At 39.3% G+C, this 23,923-nt stretch overlaps 1 protein-coding gene across 1 annotated transcript in view; it reads left to right on the top strand.

Moving 5' to 3' along the window:
• Nucleotides 1-23,923, top strand: part of GYS2 (glycogen synthase 2) — a 51,699-nt gene that overhangs the window by 1,787 nt on the left and 25,989 nt on the right. The window contains exons 2-5 of the mRNA XM_060112544.1: nucleotides 8,136-8,317; nucleotides 12,600-12,791; nucleotides 15,221-15,403; nucleotides 20,547-20,691. Of these exons, the coding sequence (XP_059968527.1) occupies nucleotides 8,136-8,317; nucleotides 12,600-12,791; nucleotides 15,221-15,403; nucleotides 20,547-20,691 (702 nt within the window). The remainder of the gene's footprint in view (nucleotides 1-8,135; nucleotides 8,318-12,599; nucleotides 12,792-15,220; nucleotides 15,404-20,546; nucleotides 20,692-23,923) is intronic.

Raw genomic sequence — 23,923 nt, 5'->3', positions numbered from 1 at the left:
GCCTGGCGCATAGAAAATGCTCAATGGGTTTTTTTCTTCTGCATGAAGGAATGAATACATTTATTTTTCAACCTCTAAGTTGCCTTCGATACTTAACTTTCTTTCATTTCCCATGCAAGAGGAAGGGAATTTTCTTGTCAAGATGGGACCCACAGAGTGATTTACCCAAATTGATACCATTTCCAACATACCTTTAATATTTATCATGGTCATATTTTTAAGAACTTTTTATATAAATGGACAATTATTTTGCCCATCCCTAACAAGACATTGACACTAGTTTCTTTGAAAAAATTTACTTTGAACTTTGACTTCCCTGCAGTTCATAGCAGTGATAGGAGGCATCTCTGAGATCATGACTCCAATTCCTTCACTTCATAGATGAAAAGGATGCCTACAAGACATTAAATGATCAAGCAAATGGCAGGGTTGGGACTAGCATTTAGGTCTCCTCCAGGTCCACTTCTCTTTTTTATTACCACACAAGCATTAAAAATTAAAATGTCCAGTTTCTAAGGAAGTGCCCTGTAGGTGAAAGGACACAGGACTTTAGTCAAAAAGGTCAGGGTTTTCTAAGACTTAGAAAAAAATCCCTTAAATTGTCTGAATATCAGTTTCTTCATGATAAAATGAATGTAGTATGCTCCAGCCATCTTACAATGTTTTGTGGAAACAAGAAAATGTATTCATATCCAAGAAGACAAAAGATTTCTTAGGGGAAAAAAATTCCTTACTGCCAGAATTTTGCCCACGAACAATGGAAATGTGTAAAATATAACAAACAAGAGAGTCATGGTTAAATTATTGGGTGTTAATTCTCAGACGTCAAAATAACCTTTTCTACTTGTTCACATTAACCTTGAAATTTATTGCTCTTATTCAATAAAGATTCATCAAGTGTCTACTGGGTATCAGACACTGGAAAACAAGGGGCTTAGAATTTAACAATACAGAATTGATTCCCAATCTTCCAGAATTTACGAACTTGTAGGAAGATGGACATTGAACACGCAATTGTAGTCAAATGTAATGAGTGTAAGAATGAGAACAAGGTGCTCTAGGACTATAAAGGCAGACCTCATTTTATTGTTTCGCTTTATTGTACTTAGCCAATGTTGCATTTTTTCTTACAATTTAAAGATTTGTGGCACCCCTGCATCAAACGTTGTGTCTCTGTGTCACAGTCTATAATCCTCACAATATATCAAACTTTTTCATTATTAATGTATTTGTTACTGTGATCAGTGATCTTTGATGTTACTAGTGCAAAAAGATTACAGTTCGCTGAAGGCTCAGATGATGGGCAGCCTTTTTTAGCAATAAAGTATTTTTAAATTAAGGTATGTACATTATTTTTTTAGACAAATGCTATTGCACGCTTAACAGATTGTGGTATAGTGTAAACATACCTTTTATAGGCACTGGGAAACCAAAAAATTCATGATTCTCTTTATTGCAACACTTGCTCTATTGGGGTGGTCTGGAGCACAGCCTATGATTATCTCTGAGGTCTGCCTGTAATTTGGTGGGGATGGGGGAGGTTTTTACCTAGTTGGAGGCTTGGGAAGAACCTTTGACCAAAAGATATTTGAGCTGACACCTGAAGGATGAATAGCTATTGGGTAGAGATGAGGAGGTGGTGATAAAGAGGGAACAGAGTTCTATGCGTGGGAACTGTACTTGCCAAGGTGCAGAGGTGAGGAAGTATACTCTGTTCAGTGATCTGAGGGAAGCTCAGAGGCGGAAAAGGAGTGGAGCATGAGAGGAGGCAAGAGAGACCACCAAGGGCTGGACTGTGGAGTGTATGGTGAGTTAATAACCTAAAGGAGTTACATTTCCAATCCATGAAGGATGCGAAGCCATTGAAGTTCTAGACAATGGAAAGTGTTAAGGAGTCAGATGTGTTTTTTTTTAATTTTTTAATTTAATTTTTTTTTACTGAATGAAAAATTCTTTAAATTCTATAGTGCTTTACAGTTTGCGACTTTCACACACTTGCTTTCATATAATCCCATAATAACTTTTCCCCCCACCCCTACATTGCTCCTCCCCACTTCCGTCTCCCCACTGGTAACCACTAATTTGTTCTCTATGTCTGTGAGTCTGCTTCTTTTGGGTTTTATTCACTAGTTTGTTGTATCTTTTAGATTCCACACATAAGTGATATCATACAGGATTTGTCTTTCTGTCTCTGACGAATTTCACTTAACATAATGTCTTCCAAGTCCAACCATGTTGCTGCAAATGGCAAAATTTCATTCTTTTTTCATGGTTGAGTAGCATTCCATTGTATATATACACCACAAAAAGCACTATTACTAGTTGCGGGACAGGCTAGCAGGAAAGTAACTGTGCCATGGTCTAGGATGGAGAGTTTTGCCCCAATATTGGAAATAAGCTTTACTTTCAACTTCTTTGCTACAATCATTTCTTCTATACAAACTTGCCCAAATCATTGTAGATTGTGGACCAATGACCACATTGAGGATATTTAGGGTCGTTAAAAAGAGTTTAATGAGTGTTGTCAAAAATAATGTATGCTAATCTAATAAATGTGAATACTTCTGAAATTTAGTCACTAAATGGATGCTTCCCTCTAAAAGTTGACTAAAAACAATTTGTTTTAGCACCAAGCCAGTGTCAACTGAAAAAAAGATTGCACAACCTAAAAGTTGAGAACTGTGTTTTATTCAGCAGACTTTCTGAGGACTACAGCCTCTCAGTTCACTCTGAGGGACTGTTCCAAAGAGTTAAGGCAAGAGCCAGGATATATAGCAATTTTTGCTGAAAAACAAACAAACAAAATGAACACGTAGTCAGACATCAAAAGCTTACTGCTAATTACAAAGACAGACATCTCAAGTTAATGACTTTAAGTATTTTCTATGTTTGGAAAGATGCAAGACTCTGGGCTCATTGAAATCATTCCTTTGAAATGCTTCTTAACTATCTAGGGCCAGTATCCTGTTTTTCTCCATCCTGAATTCCCCTCAGGGGGTGTACCATCTGGGCAGGTGCAGTGGCTGATGACTTTATGCACAAAACATCCTTTGTTTACTGAAATGGCAGGTGACATTCTTTGTCCACACCAGCTTATTGCCTGACATAATATTTCTCCCTGCTCCCTCCTCAAACTGGACACCATAGGTCTGGGTTACATGGTACAAAAGGCACATGGAATAATTCAGAAAATGACAGTCAGAAAGATGTGGTAGAAACTGATTATGATCAAGCCCAGTACTGCAGTCTGAGGCAGGAGTTCTAAAGGTGGAGACCTTGATGAAAGTGAACTTCCAGGAGTTTGCAAACCTTCCAAAATTGTACGTGAAAATTGTGTGCTCATACGTGTACGTGCTTTGTCAGAGAAAAGGACTGAATGATTTCATCAGATTTCCAAAGGCCCCTGTGATTGATGTGAGAACCACTGCTCTAAAGTTCCCTTAACCTTGGGTTCCTTTTTATTAACCCAGGATGTTTAGAGCCAAAATAAAAAAGCTCTGTCCCCTAAGTGTTATTTTCCAAAGGGCCTTTCTCTAGAGCAGAGTAGAAGGGTTACCACCCTCCCCAAGACTTAAAGATGCTTATCTCTGTGTGATGCTGCTCACTTTCTCCCTCTGCCCCACCCACCACCATTTTCAAAGATTCAGTATATTGTTCAATAGAGTTACAGTTGGCCGTCCGTATCCACGGTTCCACATCTGCGGATTCAACCAACTCTGGATCAAAAATAGTCGAAATAAAATTCCAGAAAGCTCCAAAAAGCAAACCTTGAATTTACCACGTACCAGCAAACTACTTACACCCCCATTTACATTGTGTTAGGTGTTATAAGTAACCTGGAGATAATTTAAAGTATATAGGAGGATAGGCATAAGTTATATGCAAATACTATGCCATTTTATATAAGGGACTTGAGCATCCTTGGATTTTGGTATCCACAGTGGTGGTTGGGGAGTGGTGTCCCACAACCAACCTGCTGTGGGTACCAAGGGACAATTATACTTACAATCCTGTTATCTAAAGCTTGTGGGCTCTGGAGTCAGACTGCCTGGATTGTAATCCCAAGTCCATCATTACCTTTGTAATATTGGATCCATCTCATAGCCTCTCTGTGTCTCAGTTTCCCCATCTAAAAATAAAGATAATAATAGCATCTTCCTTAATAGTGTTGTGAAAACTAAAAGAAACACCAACTGTAAATCACTTAGAACTGTGCTTAGCATCTATTAACACTCTGTTACCTTATTATTATCTCTTATAAAGTTTATTCATAAAATGGGGACGTTGGATCATTCATTTTCACACTAGCTGTCACTTTGAGCAATTGCATGTTTCTATTTTTAAATGCAAAAGAAGAAAGAGAAAAAAAAATACATGGATCAAAGTTACTACAATCATAGGCAACGCTGTAATTAGAGTTTGGGGTTTCCTTGCCTGGTGTGGATATGCAGTGGCCATGTCATGTCAAAAGCATCCTGCACCACACCACATGAAACACAGTCTCTGTCAGAACCATGCTTATCACACACATACCTTCAAGATGAGCACTGGCCTCTCCACTTCCCTTTCATCCAGATTGCCATGACTAAGCCCTTCCTGTATAAAATATTCAGAGCTGTCGTTGTGGATGTAATCAGGGTGGGGCGTGCTTGTGGGCATTATCTTAGTGTATCATCTCCCACTGCCCTGGACTGCGGCTGCTTTGATTTGAACCACAGACCCAGCTGACTGCTAGGCACACAAACATTTGGTGGCCATCATCACCAGTAGCATTTAATGTCTTTCCTACCAAGACCTTCTGTCTCAGAGAATGATGTCTAACTGTGTAATGACTATCCCTGCTTCTGTAACTATGTCTTGGGACAGGAGGGTCAGATTAGTAGATATGCACACTGAAATCATAGACTTTTAAATACTCTGACTTTTAACCATTTAAAAATAGTGAAGAGTCTATATATAGACAGCAAATTAATTGTGTTTATCTTTGCATTTCAATTCTCAAATCTAACTATTTTTTTTTAAATAAAAAATTTCTCTTCTCCCTTACATCCTTTAGCAAATAAAAATGTGTTTGCATTAACCCGAGTGTATTTTAATTTGCAACACATAATCTAACAAACAAGGATTTTCAAAGTTTCTCTGGGCAAGGTACACAGTTGCAAATAAAAGAGAGTTTTCAAGACTAGAAATGTGAATAAGACATTTAATAAGTGTATGCCATCAGAACCCGATAACATAGTCCCCTGGATAATATAAAGATGAAGGAAAATAGTCTACGAAGAAGAGGAATTATTTGGAGATTTTCAATTTTTATTGACAGTGGGCTTGAATAAAGCTTATATAAATACATATACTTTTAAATATGTTGCTAAGATGTGACTCCAAGACTTTAGAGAAAAGTTATTCTTTTTAGTTGCTCTTGCAAACTATTTCTCTAATTTTTTTTCCTCAACAAGTGGTCTTAACGGTTCCTAAATTTTTCTGGAATTTGGGGAAATATTTAGGCATCCTTGATGTTGGCATCAATTTATGTAGACTCAGATTCATGGTTGAATGGTTAAGTGAATCCTATCTGTTCTGGTGCAGTCGGAAAGGCTCTGCTTGCAGGTTTGCAGAGTCTCTTCCTGGTCCCACACTGTCCTCATCAGCCACCTGAGCTGAGACTGATAGTGTCCTTATTACCAGATTCTGCTCAGGTGACGGTTTAAATTTCTTTTAAGTATGGTCAGAAAGTTTTTTCTGGGCTTCCCTTGTGGCACAGTGGTTGAGAGTCTGCCTGCCGATGCAGGGGACGCGGGTTCGTGCCCTGGTCCGGGAAGATCCCACATGCCACGGAGCGGCTGGGCCCGTGAGCCATGGCCGCTGAGCCTGCACAGCCGGAGCCTGTGCTCAGCAACGGGAGAGGCCACAACAGTGAGAGGCCCGCATACCACAAAAAAATAAATAAATAAATAAATAATTTTTCTTAAAGATCAAGTTTCTAAGGACAATAAATTTATGTAGGCTTATATGAAAATTACATGTAATATTTACATTTTGAGAGTTACATTAGCTCTTTTCTTTTATAAATTAATGAACCCGGTTGTATCATGTAATAGTATTAACATTTGCCTTTTGTGTCTAACCTCTCAAAAGGCAATTTACCAAAATGTGTATTTTGAGTGATTCAGACTTTTTAAAAAATATGCAAATGGAAATTCTACCTTATGGCTCTCAGTTATGACTGTCAGTAAGATTTATTATTTAAGGTCTAATTTATTGAAATAAGAAATTTAAGAGATGCAGTAGCTATCAAACCCTACATCCTGAAGAACTGAAATACCTTATGAAAAACCATGATGAAAAATAGGACTTTTTCTTCTTAATATATAAGTAACAAAATTGTTCTTGGAAGTGGGGTTGATGATTGGTGCCAGAATCTGTACTGGCTTGGGAATTTTATACAGGATTTCTTGAGTCGTTCCTTTGCCTGTGGTTCATGGACAAAGTATCGCTCAAGAAATTGATTCACATTGTTTTCATATTCTCATACGAGGTGATTGCTTTGAGCTGGCACGGGAAATATCCTGTCCAGTTTACTGAAGGTCTTTTTCCCCCTGGTCCTCTCTATTCCTCCTACCTGTTTACTGAACCCCTCCTTTTGAAAGCCTAGGACTCTCTGCTTGTACCCTCTGCTCCCAAAATAGAGCCTTGGCTCTGACTGTTCTCTCTGCCTAAAAATTTCTTCCCTATGATATCCACTTGCCTGATTTCCTTACCCTTTTAAGTACTTACTCCAAATATCATCTTTTCAATGAGGCCTAATTTTTTTGCCTCTCCCGCTGCGGAGCACAGGCTCAGCGGCCATGGCTCACGGGCCCAGCCACTCCGCGGCATGTGGGATCCTCCCGGACTGGGGCACGAACCCGTGTCTCCTGTATCGGCAGTCAGACTCTCAACCACTGCACCACCAGGGAAGCCCTAGGCCTAATTTTTAATACTGCTGCTCCAACCTGCCCTTCCTCCCCAACTGATGTACTGTTTTAGCCCCCTTGAACAGGTGAGCTAACTGAGCCTTAGGTTACGTGAGTTAACTAGTTCAATTTAAGTTGGTTACAATTTTTCACCACCATAATTCTTTAATAAATATTCTTATACACACATCTTCTTATTTTTCCCCCAGGACAGTTTTCCAGATGTAAACATGCTGGGTATAACAGTATGCATATTTTCCAAGAGTATACATATTTTTTGGCTTTGTGTTTTAATAGTGGTAGCAGCAATGCCAGAGAGGCAAAATGAAATACCATATGAAAACTTGGATTTGTGTCATTGGGTTTGACATGATGAATGGGCCAAGCATCTCCCCTCAAAATCCATCAGCTTCTCCTTGTCAAAAGGTACTTGCTTGAAGGGAAGAGGCTCTTTATCCTGGGAGACTTATAATTTGAGCAGTGGCTGTTACTTGGACCACTGTTGGAGAAGGGGTAAAAGGTGATTACTGCTGCTGAGGGCATGTGTCATGACAATAGCTGTTTGTTTCACTTTTGACACTTCCATGTGGATAGAGGTTTAAGCCAAGTACTGCTTTATTCCAATTGTCTTTTCAGGTTTCTTTGAAATATTTGTACTTCTCTGCTGCTGCCAACCTGCTGCTTTCTGACAAGCACCCAGCATGAAATTGAACAAAATAGTAACTCTTTGATAATGTCCCTTAAATTTTTTCTTTTAGGGCTTCCCTGGTGGCGCAGTGGTTTAGAGTCCACCTGCCGATGCAGGGGACATGGGTTCATACCCCAGTCCGGGAAGATCCCACATGCCGTGGAGCGGCTGGGCCCGTAAGCCATGGCCGCTGAGCCTGAGCGTCCGGAGCCTGTGCTCCGCAACGGGAGAGGCCCCAGCAGTGAGAGGCCCACGTAATGAAAAAAAAAAAAAAAAAAAATTTCTTTTAGAAAGTTAAATAAACCCTTGCGCTTGATGGATCCCAAATCCTAACTTAAAAATGAGTACAAACCCAATATTGTATATCAACTATACCTCAATAGAAAAATGTTGGCTTAAGTAACATAGAAAACAATGAAGACTCGTGTCCATTCCTTCATCACTTAAAATGAACTACTAACCTGAATGATAATGGAACCTTTTCTTTTTAACAGTTGGTGGCATCTATACTGTGATTCAGACAAAGGCCAAAACAACAGCAGATGAATGGGGAGACAATTACTTTCTGCTTGGTCCATATTTTGAGCATAATATGAAGACTCAGGTGGAACAATGTGAACCTGTAAATGATGCTGTCAGAAGAGCAGTGGACGTAATGAACAAACATGGCTGCCAGGTAAAGGATACTGTCTGACACTTCATTAAGCAAGCCTTAGTAAACTGTTGTGGGAAAATGCCACCATTTACATGAACTCACAAGAAAAGGTCACTCATCTTCTTAGGGGAAAAGAGTTGGTTTAGAGAAAGATGATGAACTTGATTTTAAATAGGTTACATTTGAGGCACTTTGTGAAAACCATAATATATCCATCTAGAAGTATACTAGGTTTGGAACTCAGCAGAGGGTATAGAATAGAGATGTTTGGGGAAAAGTGATTTGTGTCTAAACTGTAGTTGACATTATGGGTGTTGATAACATTATTCAGTGGAAGATTATAGACTAAGAGCAAAGGTTTTGAGCCAAATCTTGGGCAATGTGAACATGTTAGAATATCTACACAAAAAGAAGTCAGAGACTGCAAAAGCAGAAGTTCAGCTGGTGAATAGAACCAAGGATGTCCAAGTGTTAATCCTCAGAACCTGTGAATATGTTACCTTATAAAGCAGAAGGACTTTGTATTTGTGACTATGTTAAGGTTCTTGAGATGAGAAGATTATCCTGGATTATCTGGGTGGGACCAATGTAATTACAAGGGTCCTTATAAGAAGGAGGCAGTAGAATTAGAATCAGAGATGAGACGTGACAATGGAAGCAGAAATTGGAGTGATGAGAGCTTTGAGATGGAGGAAGGAAGGGGCCACAAGTCAAGGAATGCAGGTGGCCTCTAGAAGCTGGGAAAGGCTAAAGAACAGATTCTCCCCTAGGGACTGCAAGTGGAATGCAACTCTGCTGACATGTCGGTTTTAACCCATGAGACCCGTTTCAAAGGACTTGCTCCCAAATCTGTCAGATTACAGATTTGCATTGTTTTAAGCTACTAGGAAGGCAGTAATTTGTTGCCATCACAACAGGAATAGAGATGTCAAGACAAGGAAGGAGAGAGTTTCAAGTATAGAGGAGGGACTGAATCAACAAAGGATTGAATCGGGGTCAGCTTGGTTTAGCTATATTCAGGCCATTTGTGGTCAGCTTGCTAACTACAGCTTCAGGGGAAAAAGGAGAGTTAAATCAGATTGCAGTAGCTTGAGGAGTGAATGAGTGGTGAGATAAAGGATACAGAAGTGTGGCTATGAGATTTTTCTATGAAGAGGAAAGATAATTAAGTTGTTTCAGAGTGACATGGTTTTGAGAGTTGGTATTTTCTTAAATATGAGTGAGCACATTTATATGACAAAAGGAAATATCTAGGGGGGCAGAGAGAAGCTGAAAGTTCAGAAGGAATGGATGATTGAAGAGAGTAAGATCACTGAGGACAGGAGAGGAAACGAGATCCAAAGCGCTACTAAAAGGATCGCTCTTCACTCCTCTCACTCAAACTGGAAACAAAGGATGAATGCAAACAGAGATAAGCTGATGAAGAATTCGGGACGGTCTCACTCAGTGTTTCTGATGATCTTAAGAGCTAAAGGTCATCTTCTGAGAGTCAGGAGGCAAGTGTTAAAATAAGAGAATATGACAAAAAACGTTCAGAAAGTGTTCAAGGAATAGGGAAAAGAATTTCTAGACATTTTAAAGGTTCAGTCGTGACCTTTTTTTTTTTTTTTTTTTTTTTTAGCTATACAGGCAAGTACTCTCTTCAGAGTATAAAGATTAATCATTTTCTTTTTCTTTTCTTTTCTTTTTTTTTTTTTTTTGCGGTACGCGGGCCTCTCACTGTTGTGGCCTCTCCCGTTGTGGAGCACAGGCTCCGGATGCGCAGGCTCAGTGGCCATGGCTCACAGGCCCAGCCGCTCCATGGCATGTGGGATCTTCCCGGACTGGGGCACGAACCCGTGTCCCCTGCATTGGCAGGTGGACTCTCAACCACTGCTCCCCCAGGGAAGCCCAGTTGTGATCTTTTAATGGCACAAATATACACGACTGTGACTTTCTCCATCAGCTAGAGTGAAAGTGAAGGAAGTAAAATAGTTGGAGATTTGGTGTTGTTTAATTTCAGCATTTGTGCAATGGGGCAAGGTGGCACAAGTCTTAGAGGTAACTGTATGACTGACTGAATTAATTGTTGAGTTGATGAATTGTTAGGTCTGAAATGGATAGGAAAGGAAGGATGAAAGGAGAAAGATGGGGATGATGTAGGAGAAAATGGGAGGTTCCAGAAACTGGAGGTCTTGAAGGGAGGCATACACTGGGAGAAATATAGTGAGAGAAGTGGAAGTATGGTCGTTGTGGTCCAGGGATACAATGCTAAGGTTGAACATTTCAGAGGAGGAACAGCTTGGATTTTGAAAAGGATAAGATTGTCATGAAGTTCTTTGAAGTCAGTAACATCAAATAGCTATGATGTAAGTGTGTAGCATACAATCCTGGATTTTAAAGTTGCCCAGAATAAGGTAGAAAAGTAACCAAGAGATTTGTAGGACAAGGAAAGTAACATTTTGCATAATGAAAATTTCAGAGATGTCTTTATATACGAATAAAGAATAAGGTTTTAAAAGTTTCAGTGTAATTTAAAAAATCCTAACTTTCCTTCCTACTCACCCCAGGAATATAGTTTCTGGGGGTGAAAAAATGAGAAGTTCTTCCTGAGATGTCCATGTGAGTGGTGATGTCTAGGAGATATATACAAGGTTTAAGGTGCAGAATATTTAGTTTAAAGGGGAACTTGAGGTCCCAGAGGGCACCATGGAAGCATATCACCGTGTGAGTAACATCGAGAATTAGGAGAGTAGGGAAGGTTGCATGTTGTACTGTTGGGATGAAATGAGTGAGATGTTAGAAGGGGTTCACATTTGAAGCACTTGCAAAAGAAGAGGGAGGTGAAAGCCATGGTGGAACTGACTAGTCTCAAGATTCTAAATGGATTTCTGATGTAAGTATGTTTCCATGTCAGGGCTGAGAATGCACTGCAAGTCAAGACAAGCTAGCTTACATTCTCTGTTCAGCACTTCACTGTGTCTTAGCTCACTGTATCATATGTCACATATTAGGCAGCCAGTAGCTATTTGTTAACTGAATACATAAATCAATGAGTGTCCCAAAGGGAAAACTATTGAAAGGTTGTTTGGGGCTCAGGAAAACTCAATCTGAAAGAGTGATAAATACTGAATTACAGTGGAAGCGACTGACACGTAATAAGGGTCTTTCAATGTTGACTGAGGCATGGATGGGAAAGAGACATCACCATACATTCCTGAGTCCCAAGCAAGGGAATGGTGATCAAACGGGCTTTCACGCTCTGTAAAATTCAGCCTTGGGTGGAGTCATAATGTCAATGTAAGCAGTGTAGACACATTCAGTTTACTAGAGAGGTCTGGATACCCAATGAGAGAAGCTCTTAGCTTCTGCCAACTTTAAAAAGGGTTTGAAGTGATTTATGGAATTGCCTTGCATGTAATAGGGGAATAAACATAAAATAAAGAGCATGAGTAAATTACTATAGAAAAATAGAGACCAAAGGGGAAGTTAAAACTTGGATATACAAGTGACTAAATAATTACAATTGGAAAAAATTTGAAATAGCTACTGCATTAAAACTTGCACAAGGTAAAACATTTAGGAATAAAAGAATCAGTTTGATGAATGTAATAGAATTAGGTCTTGAGCTGCTAGATTAAAGAGAAAATGCATCTTGGGTAATACATTTAGTTGCGACCTCTGGCAGCAACCATATTGGGAAACACTTGGTGTCACATTTTCTTTGATAGGAGGAATAAGGGAAACTATACACATTTGTCTAGAGAAACAACTTTTTTTCTGGCAGGAAATATTGTAAGTCCTGTTGCATAAAGGAATATAAGTGACATGGTAGACATACCCAACTGTTGTCTAGAGAAACAACTTTTTTTCTGGCAGGAAATATTGTAAGTTCTGTTGCATAAAGGAAAATAAGTGACATGGTAGACATATCCAACTCCAGGTTGTTAAAGATACAGAGCAGTTCACCTTATGACTCTCTCATAAAAACATAGACCATAATATTAAATCCTAAAACCATGGGCTCAAGGTCACAGGAGGATAATGAGGGACAGAAGAACAGAGATGACATGATCTAAATACTTCATTTTAAAATAACCAAATTTAATGAAGAGCAGGAGCTTGGAGATCCTAGATGAATGGGTGCCAGCCCATTCCCTCCTTCGGGCTCAAACATCAGATGCTCTGTGTTTTCATTATGGTTTCCTATATGGCTTGTGTGATCTGCTTTTGAGTTCTAAATACAGTTTTTAGCTTCTAAACCCAAATACATTGTTCTCCCTTGCCTAATATTACTCCATGGCTGTGTGTTCTTTTATGGCAGGTGCACTTTGGAAGATGGCTCATAGAAGGGAGTCCTTACGTGGTGCTCTTTGACATAGGCTATTCGGCTTGGAACCTGGACAAGTGGAAAGGTGACCTCTGGGAAGCATGCAATGTTGGTATCCCTTATCATGACCAGGAAGCCAATGAAATGCTGATATTTGGATCACTAACTGCCTGGTTCTTGAAAGAGGTACTGTTTACTGTAGAGTCGTACAACAGAGGAGAAGCACAGTTGCTCTCTGTGCCCAGCCATGATCCTCTAAACTTTAAGCCAATTTTGAGATGATGCCATTATTAATTGTCCTAAAACATTTCAAAGGAATCTGAGAAAACATTAAGCCTTCCCGTAGCTAAATACCAGCTTTTGGAACAGGGTGATAATAATGCTTATTAATATTTACCTCATGTCAGGTTCAACTAGAATGATGTGGATAAAACACCCAATTATATTCCCTGTTACGTAGATAATATTCAACATATATGCAAGAAAAAACAGTATACATCATGCACTATGTAGTTGAGTTCTAGCATCATGGGAGTAGAAAATGGCCTGAAATCTTTGATTTTGTTTATGTGTGAGTGCTTGTGTGACTTCAGTGGCTCTTAGATCTTTTAATCATTTGCTAAAGGCTGAAGTGGTCTCAGCAGTTGCTAAGGAGTCCACAGCAGTGAAATAGTCCATAGATGTAAAAAAAACCCAAGAGCATTGGAAATCTGTCCTTGTTAAATGAGCCAAGCCTGTACTCAATTCCTGAAAGCATGGCAGTAGGATTTCTTCATATTCCTTTTATTACCTCAAGATGATTATGCCTCACTTAAAAATCGGAGAATGAAGAGCATCCCTAGCAAAGTGGGACTGTGGTCTAAGGACAAATCACAGAACTGTATGTTGGGAGTGTGTCCCCTTGACCAGTATAACATCTTTCTGATGAAGTCAGTCCAACAGCCATAAAGGGCTGCTTTGAGGTGAAGGGGAAGTGAAGGGGTGGTCCTATTGCTTTGTCTTGGTGACACCATAGGAGAAGAAGAGTGAGGCTGCTGACAGGATCTGGCCTAATGACAGATAGATGCAGGCTTGTTTAACATCACTTGCTGAAACCAACTCTTCCTCTGCCAACTGCCCGAGGGCTGAGGCCAGCCTCCAAGAGCACCCACACGTGAGTGCATGTCAAGCCTTCCAGGTGATTCTGATGTACCCTAGGTATGAGAACCGCTGCCTTAGGTTAACTCTCCAGACTTCCCAATTCTCTGGGCAGGCTCCTTGAACACAGGTGTTTTTCATTATCGATGCTACTCCCCCACTAGGGAAACAGTCATTAAGGGGAGTGGAATGTAAATATTAATTTTTTGTAAGGGTGAAACAAAGTAACATTTTTTATTGAAGTGCAGTTGATTTAAATATTGCATTAGTTTCAGGTATACAGCAAATTGATTGAGTTATATATATATTTATATATTTCCATTAAAGGTTATTATAAGATACTAATATAGTTACCTGTGCTACACAGTAAATCCTTGTTGTTTATCTATTTTATATATGGTAGTGTGTATCTGTTAATTCCATATTCCTAATTTATCCCTCCTTTCAACCCTTTGGTAACCATAAGTTTGTTTTCTATGTCTGTGGGTCTGTTTCTGTTTTGTAAATAAATTCATTTGTATTATTTTTCAGATTCCACATATAAGTGATATCATATAATATTTGTCTTTCTCTCTTTGACTTACTTCAGTTAGTATGATATTCTCTAGGTCCATCCATGTTGCTGCAAATGGAAATATTTCATTCTTTTTTTATAGCTGAGTAATATTCCATTGTATATGTATACCACATCTTCTTTATCCATTCCTCTGTCGATGGACGTTTAGGTTGCTTCCATGTCTTGGCTACTGTAAATAGTGTTGCAATGAACATTGGGGTGCATGTATCTTTTCGAATTATGGTTTTCTCTGGATATATGCCCAGGAGTGGGATTGCTGGATCATATGGTAGCTATATTTTTAGTGAAACAAAGTAACTTTTAGGTTAAGAAACTGGTGCCCTGACTAGTGTTAGAATTAGACCTGGATCTTCAGTGTGTTATTAAATTTCTATTTGATTCTAAGCAAGTTATTAATCTCTTTCCCTAGTTCCAAATTCTTAAAATAATAGTATATCATTTCAAATGTTTTTGGCTTCAAGGAACAGAAAGTCCAAATGAGACTGACTCAAAACATGAAGTCATTTATTGTTTATTAAATAGAAGCTTGTAAGTGGGTGGTCCCAACTAATTCAGCAGCTCAGTGAATCTTCAAGGATAATATTGCTATTATTCATTCATCCATTTAATGAATATTTATTGAGTGCCTACTGTGCATTTATTCAGGAGTCCCCTCTGTGGATACAAAAATAAATTTGATCCATATTGAAAGAGAGGATTATGCCATAAACATATATGGGCTTTATGAACATGCAGCTAAATTCTATAAAACCGTTATATTTGCTAAATCTGCCTGCTTTATCTTTAGATCCCTTTAAATTGTGCTAAAATTTACAGGCATGATAACTTTCCTTATGCTATGGGCCATGAGCAAGATCAAACTACACCACCAACTTTTCTAAAAGCTTCTTTTCTGGTATAGGTGACAGATCATGCCGATGGGAAACACATCATTGTCCAATTCCATGAATGGCAGGCTGGGACTGGACTGATTCTTTCTCGAGCTCGGAAACTTCCGATTGCTACAGTCTTTACCACTCACGCCACACTGCTTGGGAGGTATCTCTGTGCAGCAAACATCGATTTCTACAACCATCTTGATAAGGTAATTAGTCCTTCACCTTCTCCCCTCACCACCTTTCTTTCCGATCCTTGAAGCTGAAGGATGGGATATATTGACCTTTGTCTTTCATCTGTCATCCAGATGGGAGAAATGCCCTTTTAACCAATCAATATTCATGACAAAGCCTCCCCTGAGGTGACTGAGAGCTCATATAGTTTAACTTTGTTCAGAGTGCAGTAGAGTGTAGCAGGGAGAGGCCAGATGGCTGTCCACTTTGGAGCAATAGACCCAAGATCCAAAGAGATCTTGTGGGAGTCAGACACTGAGGATGTGAGGTCAGGCTTCTGTCTACTCTGAAGCTTGGAAAATGCTCTGAGGACCCTGGATCTGCACACAGATCTGAGTGGCAGGTGCATGGCAGGGAATCTAGCCATCAACTTGTTCTATGAGCCTTACTTCCTCCACCCTTCAAGTGAGCAAAGGTCAGATTTCTGCTGTGACTCTGCAGTGAGTTATAGGTGGAGCTTTGTGGGGGTCTAGTAAAACAGTTATCAAAGACAGGGATGTGGGGCTTCCTTGGTGGCGCCGTGGTTAAGAATCCGCCTGCCAATGCAGGGGACACGGGTTCGAGCCCTGGTCTGGGAAGATCCCACATGCTGCGAAGCAACTAAGCCCGTGCACCGCAACTACTGAGCCTGTGCTCTAGAGCCCATGAGCCACAACTACTGAGCCTGCATGCCACAACTACTGAAGCCCGCTGGCCTAGAGCCCGTGCTCCGCAACAAGAGAAGCCACCACAATGAGAAGCCCGCACACCACAACGAAGAGTAGCCCCCACTTGCCGCAACTAAAGAAAGCCCGTGCACAGTAACGAACACCCAACACAGCCAAAAATAAATTAATTTTTAAAAAAGTTTAAAAAGAAAATAAAAGAATAAATGAAACAAAATAAATGTGGAGAGTATTAAGATGAAATTAGTACAAGATAATGAAAAAAAGATGAATGAAAAGATCTACGCGTAAGAAATATATCTCTGAAGAAAAGAAAAAACAGGGATGTGGATCCTTGGTGACTAAACAGTTGGGTTTGCTTATCTTAGAAGACTGCCTTATTCTATGACCCAAAGTCATTCAGTTTTGACTTCTTTCTTCTATTTTCCATCAGTTCAATCAGATTAATAAAAGTACGTTTCTCACATCATCCTGTCAGTAATAGTGATCAAGCATTTGAGTACCGTAAAGTCAGGAGTTTTGCAGATTTGGTATCTATGTTGCCAATTAAGTCAATTTAGTATTTTAGGGTTCTGTTCCACTATCAGGAACATTAGGAAGTTGGAAAGTTGATTTCTAAAGACTCCCCCAGTTTAAAAAAGTTCTAGAATTCTATGAAACAGAATGCATGCTTGTGTGAGTGTGTGTATGTTTGTGTGTGTTTGTAACATATGAATAATACTACTCAGAAAATGAGAGCAGAAAAGTATACTATCATCTCAGAGACATTTTGAGCTCAGGAAATTTCTTTCAGACAAACTTTAACCTTTGCAAAGCAATGAATAGTCCTAAGGAGAGCTTGCCTATAAAAAGGCCAGCTGAATCTGAAGGTCAAATTGTAAACATTAGATGTATATTTAAAATAAAGTCACCAAGGAATTCAAAAAGTCAGGAGATCAGGGAGATTTCCTAATGGTAGACTAATAAGGGCAAACCATGATCTGTGATAAACTCAACCACCATGTTTTCTGGAGAAGAGCGGACTTTGATTTTTGTGAAAGAGAAAATATTACAGAGGCATATCAAATATTTCACAGCAGAATACTTAAGAGCATTGTATAAACAATTAATAAAAACAACCAATAATATTCATCAGATTTTATTCATCGTTTTTAAGGAACAAAACCATTATAATATATAGTTATATATTACAACTGTATCTGTTCAGTAAAAGGTCAGTGTTTATATCACACTATCTTCAAATATGATTATATATCTCCCTAGCTTAAACCCCTCACTTGTTGAAATATGGAAGCTTAGTCAGACCCCAGCCCATCTCTCTAGTAAGAAGTCCTGCTCAGCAGTGACTAGTAAATAAATAACAAGTAATTAAGAACTAGGTTTTAAGTTAAAAACTCATAATCATTATTCACAGGAAAGGCCCCCATATCAACTTCTACAGCAGACCTTCCAATGCTCACAGTAGGTTTAGAAATTCAGTGAAACAGCAAAACACCAAATTATATGTATGAAAAGTTTTTAAAAGTTCAACGTAAGAAATGAGTCATAAATTAGTCTTTGGTACAGGATCCACAGTCAGTTTCAGTGAGCTCGGACTCAGGCAAGTAGACATCGGGGGAAAATGAGAACAAGGATGAAAGCATTTAACTTTGATAAAAGCAGAAAGATTAGAACTATTTTACTCAAAGATATTAACTGAAAACATTTTTGGTTAATAGCCGATTTATAAGGACCTTGATGTTTGTTTATGTTTTGGCTTAAATGCATTAGTTAAAATAGCATTGCAACTATTTTCAGCCAGCGTATGAATTTTCTGAGACTCTCCACGAAGATATTTCAAAATTCATTCTTATCGGTCCTGCCATTGGTCAATCGTCTCCTCAATGATAATGACTAGATACCTAATGCTTTAAATAAAAGGGGGATGGGCGTTAGTTTTCTTATGTTTTGGCCTCTCTTTTCTTGATAGCAATGGGATTTCATAGATGGGAATGTGAGGACAGGGCTGTTTTGGATTAGAAAATGGTGAAGAAAGCCATAGACAATTGTTTGGTGGATTTTTTTTTTTTTTCTGGGTTCGCGGGCCTCTCACTCCTGTGGCCTCTCCCGTTGCGGAGCACAGGGTCTGGACGCGCAGGCTCAGCAGCCATGGCTCACGGGCCCAGCCGCTCCGTGGCATGTGGGATCCTCCCGGACCGGGGCACAAACCCGTGTCCCCTGCATCGGCAGGCGGACTCTCAACCACTGCACCACCAGGGAAGCCCTGTTTGGTGGATTTTAACTCTTTCCTCTGACCAAGTTTTGAGCTGGTCAACTTCAATTATAGGGGATCGCAAGGCCTCTGCTATCCTCTCCCTGTATTTTTGCATACTTGGTTTCCTCATTTAGGAATCCTATCTTCTCACCTCTAAATAGTATTCAAATGTTAAGTGCTACCCCTATGTGAAATCACTATTCTCTACAATAACAACAACACTACTACTAAATAATAACAATAGCTGAAATTATTGAGCCCTTTCCATATGCCAGACACTTTTCTAAACATTTGATATGTGTTAACTCATTTAATTTTCCCCAAACTTAATGAAATAGGAAACATTTCATTCCAGAGTTATTTTTCTCAAACATAGACTATGTCTTTACCATACCTCTAACTGAGCCCTTTCAGTGCTTGCCATTGTATCCAGGACAAAGGCTGAATTTCTAGCCTTGTCTTCAAGGACTTCTGGGATCTGGTCCTATTACCAGGATGTCTCTCTATTATGTGTCCTACATTCTACACCCAATGCTATAGTCACATCAGATGTCCTGCTATTTTCTGCACATACAGTTTGACTTTATATATTTGTTCTTTGGGGCAACTAAATTTTTCAGTCCAAAATAACCTTTCCCCAAATTAAACTTTCATGCCTCAGTCCAAATGTCATTTTATTTATCTAATCAACTTAGAAATACAAAGATTAATAAGTCATGTTCCTTGCCCTTGAAAATCGTACATTCTAGAGGTGATATTGACAATATGAACACTTGCATAAATATGAGATACTTTTCTCTCTCCTCAGCCAGGATGAATCAGACCCTCTCTGATCCTGTACCTTACTCAGACACTTATTCATTTCTGCCCAATTTTTACCTGCTTTCTCATTCATAAGCTCTTTGAAAGCAACAAAAGTATGTAAATTACTAAACCAAATGTAGGCTGAATGAGAGATTTGGTTGAATGAATGAGACCAGCCATATAGAGCTGATCTAAGCATGCCATATAGAGTCTTGATTCAGACATTTTCAGAGAGATGGTTGCAAATATTACAGTCAAGAAAGAATGCTCTAGGAATGTCCCTGTTGTAATCTCTAGAATCATCTAATGAGTCTCTTTTAGTACATTCCTCTATATGGTGCAGTTGTTATTGGGATTGCCATGTTGATTGAGCTGGAATCTACTTGATATAAAAGCAGGCAAGAGCCCAGGTGTGGAGTCAGACTGATTTGGGATCAATTTAAGGCTCTGCTAAGATACTTAATAGGAATGTGACCTTGGGCCAGTTTCTTAACCCCTAAAAGTTTCCATTTTCCCCTCTGTAAGATGAAGACAAAAAATATGTCTCTGGTTTATGAGGATTAAAAATGATATCGCTCTTAGAAGTGTCTGATATATAGACTTGAGCTTCTAATAATCTTTATTACAAAAAGCACCCTACTAATACAATGCCAGAAACTTTATATACTTTTTTGTCTTAGACACTGCTAGTTTCATATGCAGCTATAGAGACATAACATTCAGTAACTAAGCAAAATGGCAAAAGCCCGCAACGGTTGCTAACTGTGTTAAGTAACTGTTGGGGATTTGGCTTTTTTTTTTTAAAGTTAAGATACCCAGAATAATGGATGATTACACCATCTAACACACCATCTAATTAAAGTAACTGTACACTCCTTGAAGTTTCACGGTGTTGGGACTTATATAGCATGGAAAAGCATTTGTCTTTTCTCTTTGTCAGGTTTCCTTTAGTGAATAGGAAGGATAATACTTATCCTTACTTTCAGTATCAAGTTTAATGTCAGCTTTGTTTCATTGCTTATGGAAAAAATATGATAAAGACCTTGGGGAAAGGAATTAGCTCAACATTTATAAAATAAGTAAAAGGATAATTAAAATGCCAAAAAAATCAAGAATTCTCTATGATTATAGCAAAGGGGAAATATCATTTACGTAGGGGGTTAAATGGAAGTTTAGAAGCACAAATGAAGTAAACAGCACTTTTTGTAAGCGTAAGTAGCTATGTGCTTTAGTAATGGGTTTAATAGAAATTTACCATTATTTCTTTTGTGATCATAAAATTTCACACAGCCTTGAGGAAAAACAATATGAGAAATATGTGATTTTGTTTTGCTCGTGTAGAAAGATCGGTGTAAGCAAATGTGTATGTGCGTGTGTTTTGTTTTGTGTTCACAGTTTAACATAGACAAAGAGGCTGGGGAAAGGCAGATTTATCACCGGTATTGCATGGAGCGTGCCTCAGTCCATTGTGCTCATGTATTCACCACTGTTTCTGAAATAACAGCAATAGAGGCAGAACACATGCTGAAGAGAAAGCCTGGTAATTATTATCCCTGCGTTTGTCACCGATCTATGAGAATTTTGTTTGAAACAAAAATGTGTAAAATAATAATAAGAGGAAAAATTGCATTCACTATTACCACTCAAATCTTTACACTTTTTTTTTTTTTTTTTTTTTGCGGTAGGCGGGCCTCTCACTGTTGTGGCCTCTCCTGTTGCGGAGCACAGGCTCCGGACGTGCAGACCCAGCGGCCATGGCTCACGGGCCCAGCCGCTCTGTGGCATGTGGGATTTTCCCGGACCGGGGCACGAACCCGTATCCCCTGCATCGGCAGGCGGACTCTCAACCACTGCGCCACCAGGGAAGCCCCTTTACACATATTTTAATTCTCATTTTCAGTAGCTTTGTTGAACACTAAGCTATATCTGGAACATGGTAGTGTACAATCTGTGCTTGTCAAATAGTCTATGCTTAAAATGCCCTAGTTCTGAACCGGGTTGTCATAATGACTTCCTGTGTGTAAACAAGCTGAGTTGATTTTTCTATTTTAAGAAAAGGAAAGTCCAGAAAATATCAGAAATGTGAGCGATACTACCCTAGTCCTGCATCTTAGAACATCGCCTCATTGGTCCTGTTTAGTAGAAACCTGTTGTTTTACTTCTCCCAAGATTTTCTTGTAAGTTTTTCTGGGAACTATCCCCAGACCCATCCAGAGGTTGCTAGGCCAAGAGGCATGTTCATAAGACATGACACTGTCACCTGACCACAGCTGATTGGTCCAGAGGTAGACATCTGACATAAGCTGGACCAATCAGAATGCTCTCATAAGAAGGAGTCTAAACAGATGAGTCTGTTTGAATGCACTCTTGTATAACAGAAATGTCCCCTTGGAAGCTGTTAGCAGTGTCCATTTTCCCATTATGTTGCATGAGATGCAAAGGAAGTTAAACTACAGTGAAGTACAATTAGAGACAAGATATTTTATTTATTTTTATTCTTTTAATATTTTTTAAAAATTTATACAATTTTTAAAGGTTACTTTCCACTTACAGTTATTACAAAATATTAGCTATATTCCACTTTTTTTGTGTGTGTGTGTGGTATGCGGGCCTCCCACTGTTGTGGCCTCTCCCATTGTGGAGCACAGGCTCCGGACACGCAGGCTCAGCGGCCATGGCTCACGGGCCCAGCCATTCCGTGGCATGTGGGATCCTCCCAGACCAGAGCTCGAACCCATGTCCCCTGCACCGGCAGGCGGACTCTCAACCACTGCGCCACCATGGAAGCCCCCTCTTATTGTATAACACATTCTTGAGCCTCTCTTACACCCAAGAGTTTGTACCTCCCAATCCCCCACCCCTATATTGCCCTCCCACCTCCCCATTGGTAACCACTAATTTGTTCTCTACATCTGTGAGTCCAAGCAAGAGATTTTAGACTAGAGTAGTTCTGGTTTCCACAATGCAGTTGTTCTTCAGTTTCTACAATGTTTTTCATTTACAAAATCTTTTTTTAACTCAGGTGCTTTACTACCTAGAGAAAAAAAGAGAGGATCCAAGGAGCTGGATTAGCTATATGTAATTAAGAATATCAAATTTCTGGGCTTCCCTGGTGGCGCAGTGGTTGAGAGTTCGCCTGCCGACACAGGGGACACGGGTTCGTGCCCCGGTCTGGGAAGATCCCACATGCCGCGGAGTGGCTGGGCCCATGATCCATGGCGGCTGGGCCTGCGCTTCCGGAGCCTGTGCTCCACAACGGGAGACGCCACAGCAATGAGAGTCCTGCGTACCACACACACACAAAAAAGACACATACACCCCAATGTTCATTGTAGCACTATTTACAATAACCAGGTCATGGAAGCTACCTAAATGTCCATCAACAGACGAATGGATAAAGGAGATGTGGTACATATATATAATGGAATATTACTCAGCCATAAAAAGGAATGAAATTAGGTCATTTGTAGATACGTGGATGGATCCAAAGAGTGTCATGCAGAATGAAGTAAGTCAGAAAGAGAAAAACAAATATCGTATATTAACGCATATATGTGGAACCTAGAAAAATGGTACAGATGAACAGGTTTGCGGGGCAGAAATAGAGGCACAGATGTAGAGAACAAATGTATGGACACCAAAGGGGGGCAAGTGGCAGGGGGGTGGTGGTGGTGATGGGATGAATTGGGAGATTGGGATTGACATGTATCCACTGATGTGGATAAAATGGATGACTAACAAGAACCTGCTGTATAAAAAACTAAATAAAAGAAAAAAATTAAATTATATAAACTTACAATTAAATGTTATACTAAAAACAAAATTAGTACTCAAAAGACATCAATTCCTAATTATTTTACTACATTTTACCATGATCAATACTCTCGTTTATGTCTACTGCATTTGTACGGTGGAAATAGTATGTAACGGTGTTACTTTGTATCTCTTTCCGATTCTGAATTCACATTATTAGCTTGAAATCAGTCATGGTGGGAGTATTTACGCCATGGAGATGGGCAAATACTACTAATAAAACATCTTTCTCTCTCTCTCTCTCTCTTTTTCCTGGAGTGCTGGATACCACTGCATGTAGGCCTCTATGTGGGAGGTTATTCTGCACTAGAAATACAGATGTTAAAAGACCTCATTGACCTAATTCTTTAGGCTAATAAACTGAGACAATTAATTTCAAGACACATCTTTTTTTTTAAACTTATTTTCTTGAAGTATTATTGTTTGTTTCTGCTGTATGGCAAAGTTGTTCATATATATATATCTATATCTTCTTTTTCACAGTCTTTTCCATTGTGGTGTATTATAAGATATTGAATATAGTTCCCTGTGCTGTACAGTAGGACCTTGTTGTTTATTCATTCTATATATAATAGTTTGCGTCTGCTAATCCCAAACTCCCAACCCGTCCTTCCCCCACCCTCCACTCCCTTGGCAGCCACAATTCTGTTCTCTATGTCTGTGAGTCTGTTTCTCTTTCGTGGATGAGTTCATTTATGTCATATTTTACATTCCACATATAAGTGATATCACACAATATTTGTCAAGACACATCTTTTGTTTTTAATTGTTTGTGAAGCAGTGAGAAAATTCCAGAGGAATTAAAGTCATAATAATGTGGGATTCATATACAGTCTTGCCTCCTCCATCTTTGTGAACAGTGCAGCTGCCTGACATAGAGAATAAGGATGTAGACACTGGAGCTAGGCTGTCTTGGCTTTAAATCCTACTTCTGTTACTCTGTACTTAATTGACCTCTC

This window comes from Mesoplodon densirostris, chromosome 11 (assembly GCF_025265405.1).
Source record: "Mesoplodon densirostris isolate mMesDen1 chromosome 11, mMesDen1 primary haplotype, whole genome shotgun sequence".
Taxonomy (NCBI): Eukaryota; Metazoa; Chordata; class Mammalia; order Artiodactyla; family Ziphiidae; genus Mesoplodon; species Mesoplodon densirostris.
This window is presented reverse-complemented; position numbering and strand designations above follow the sequence as displayed.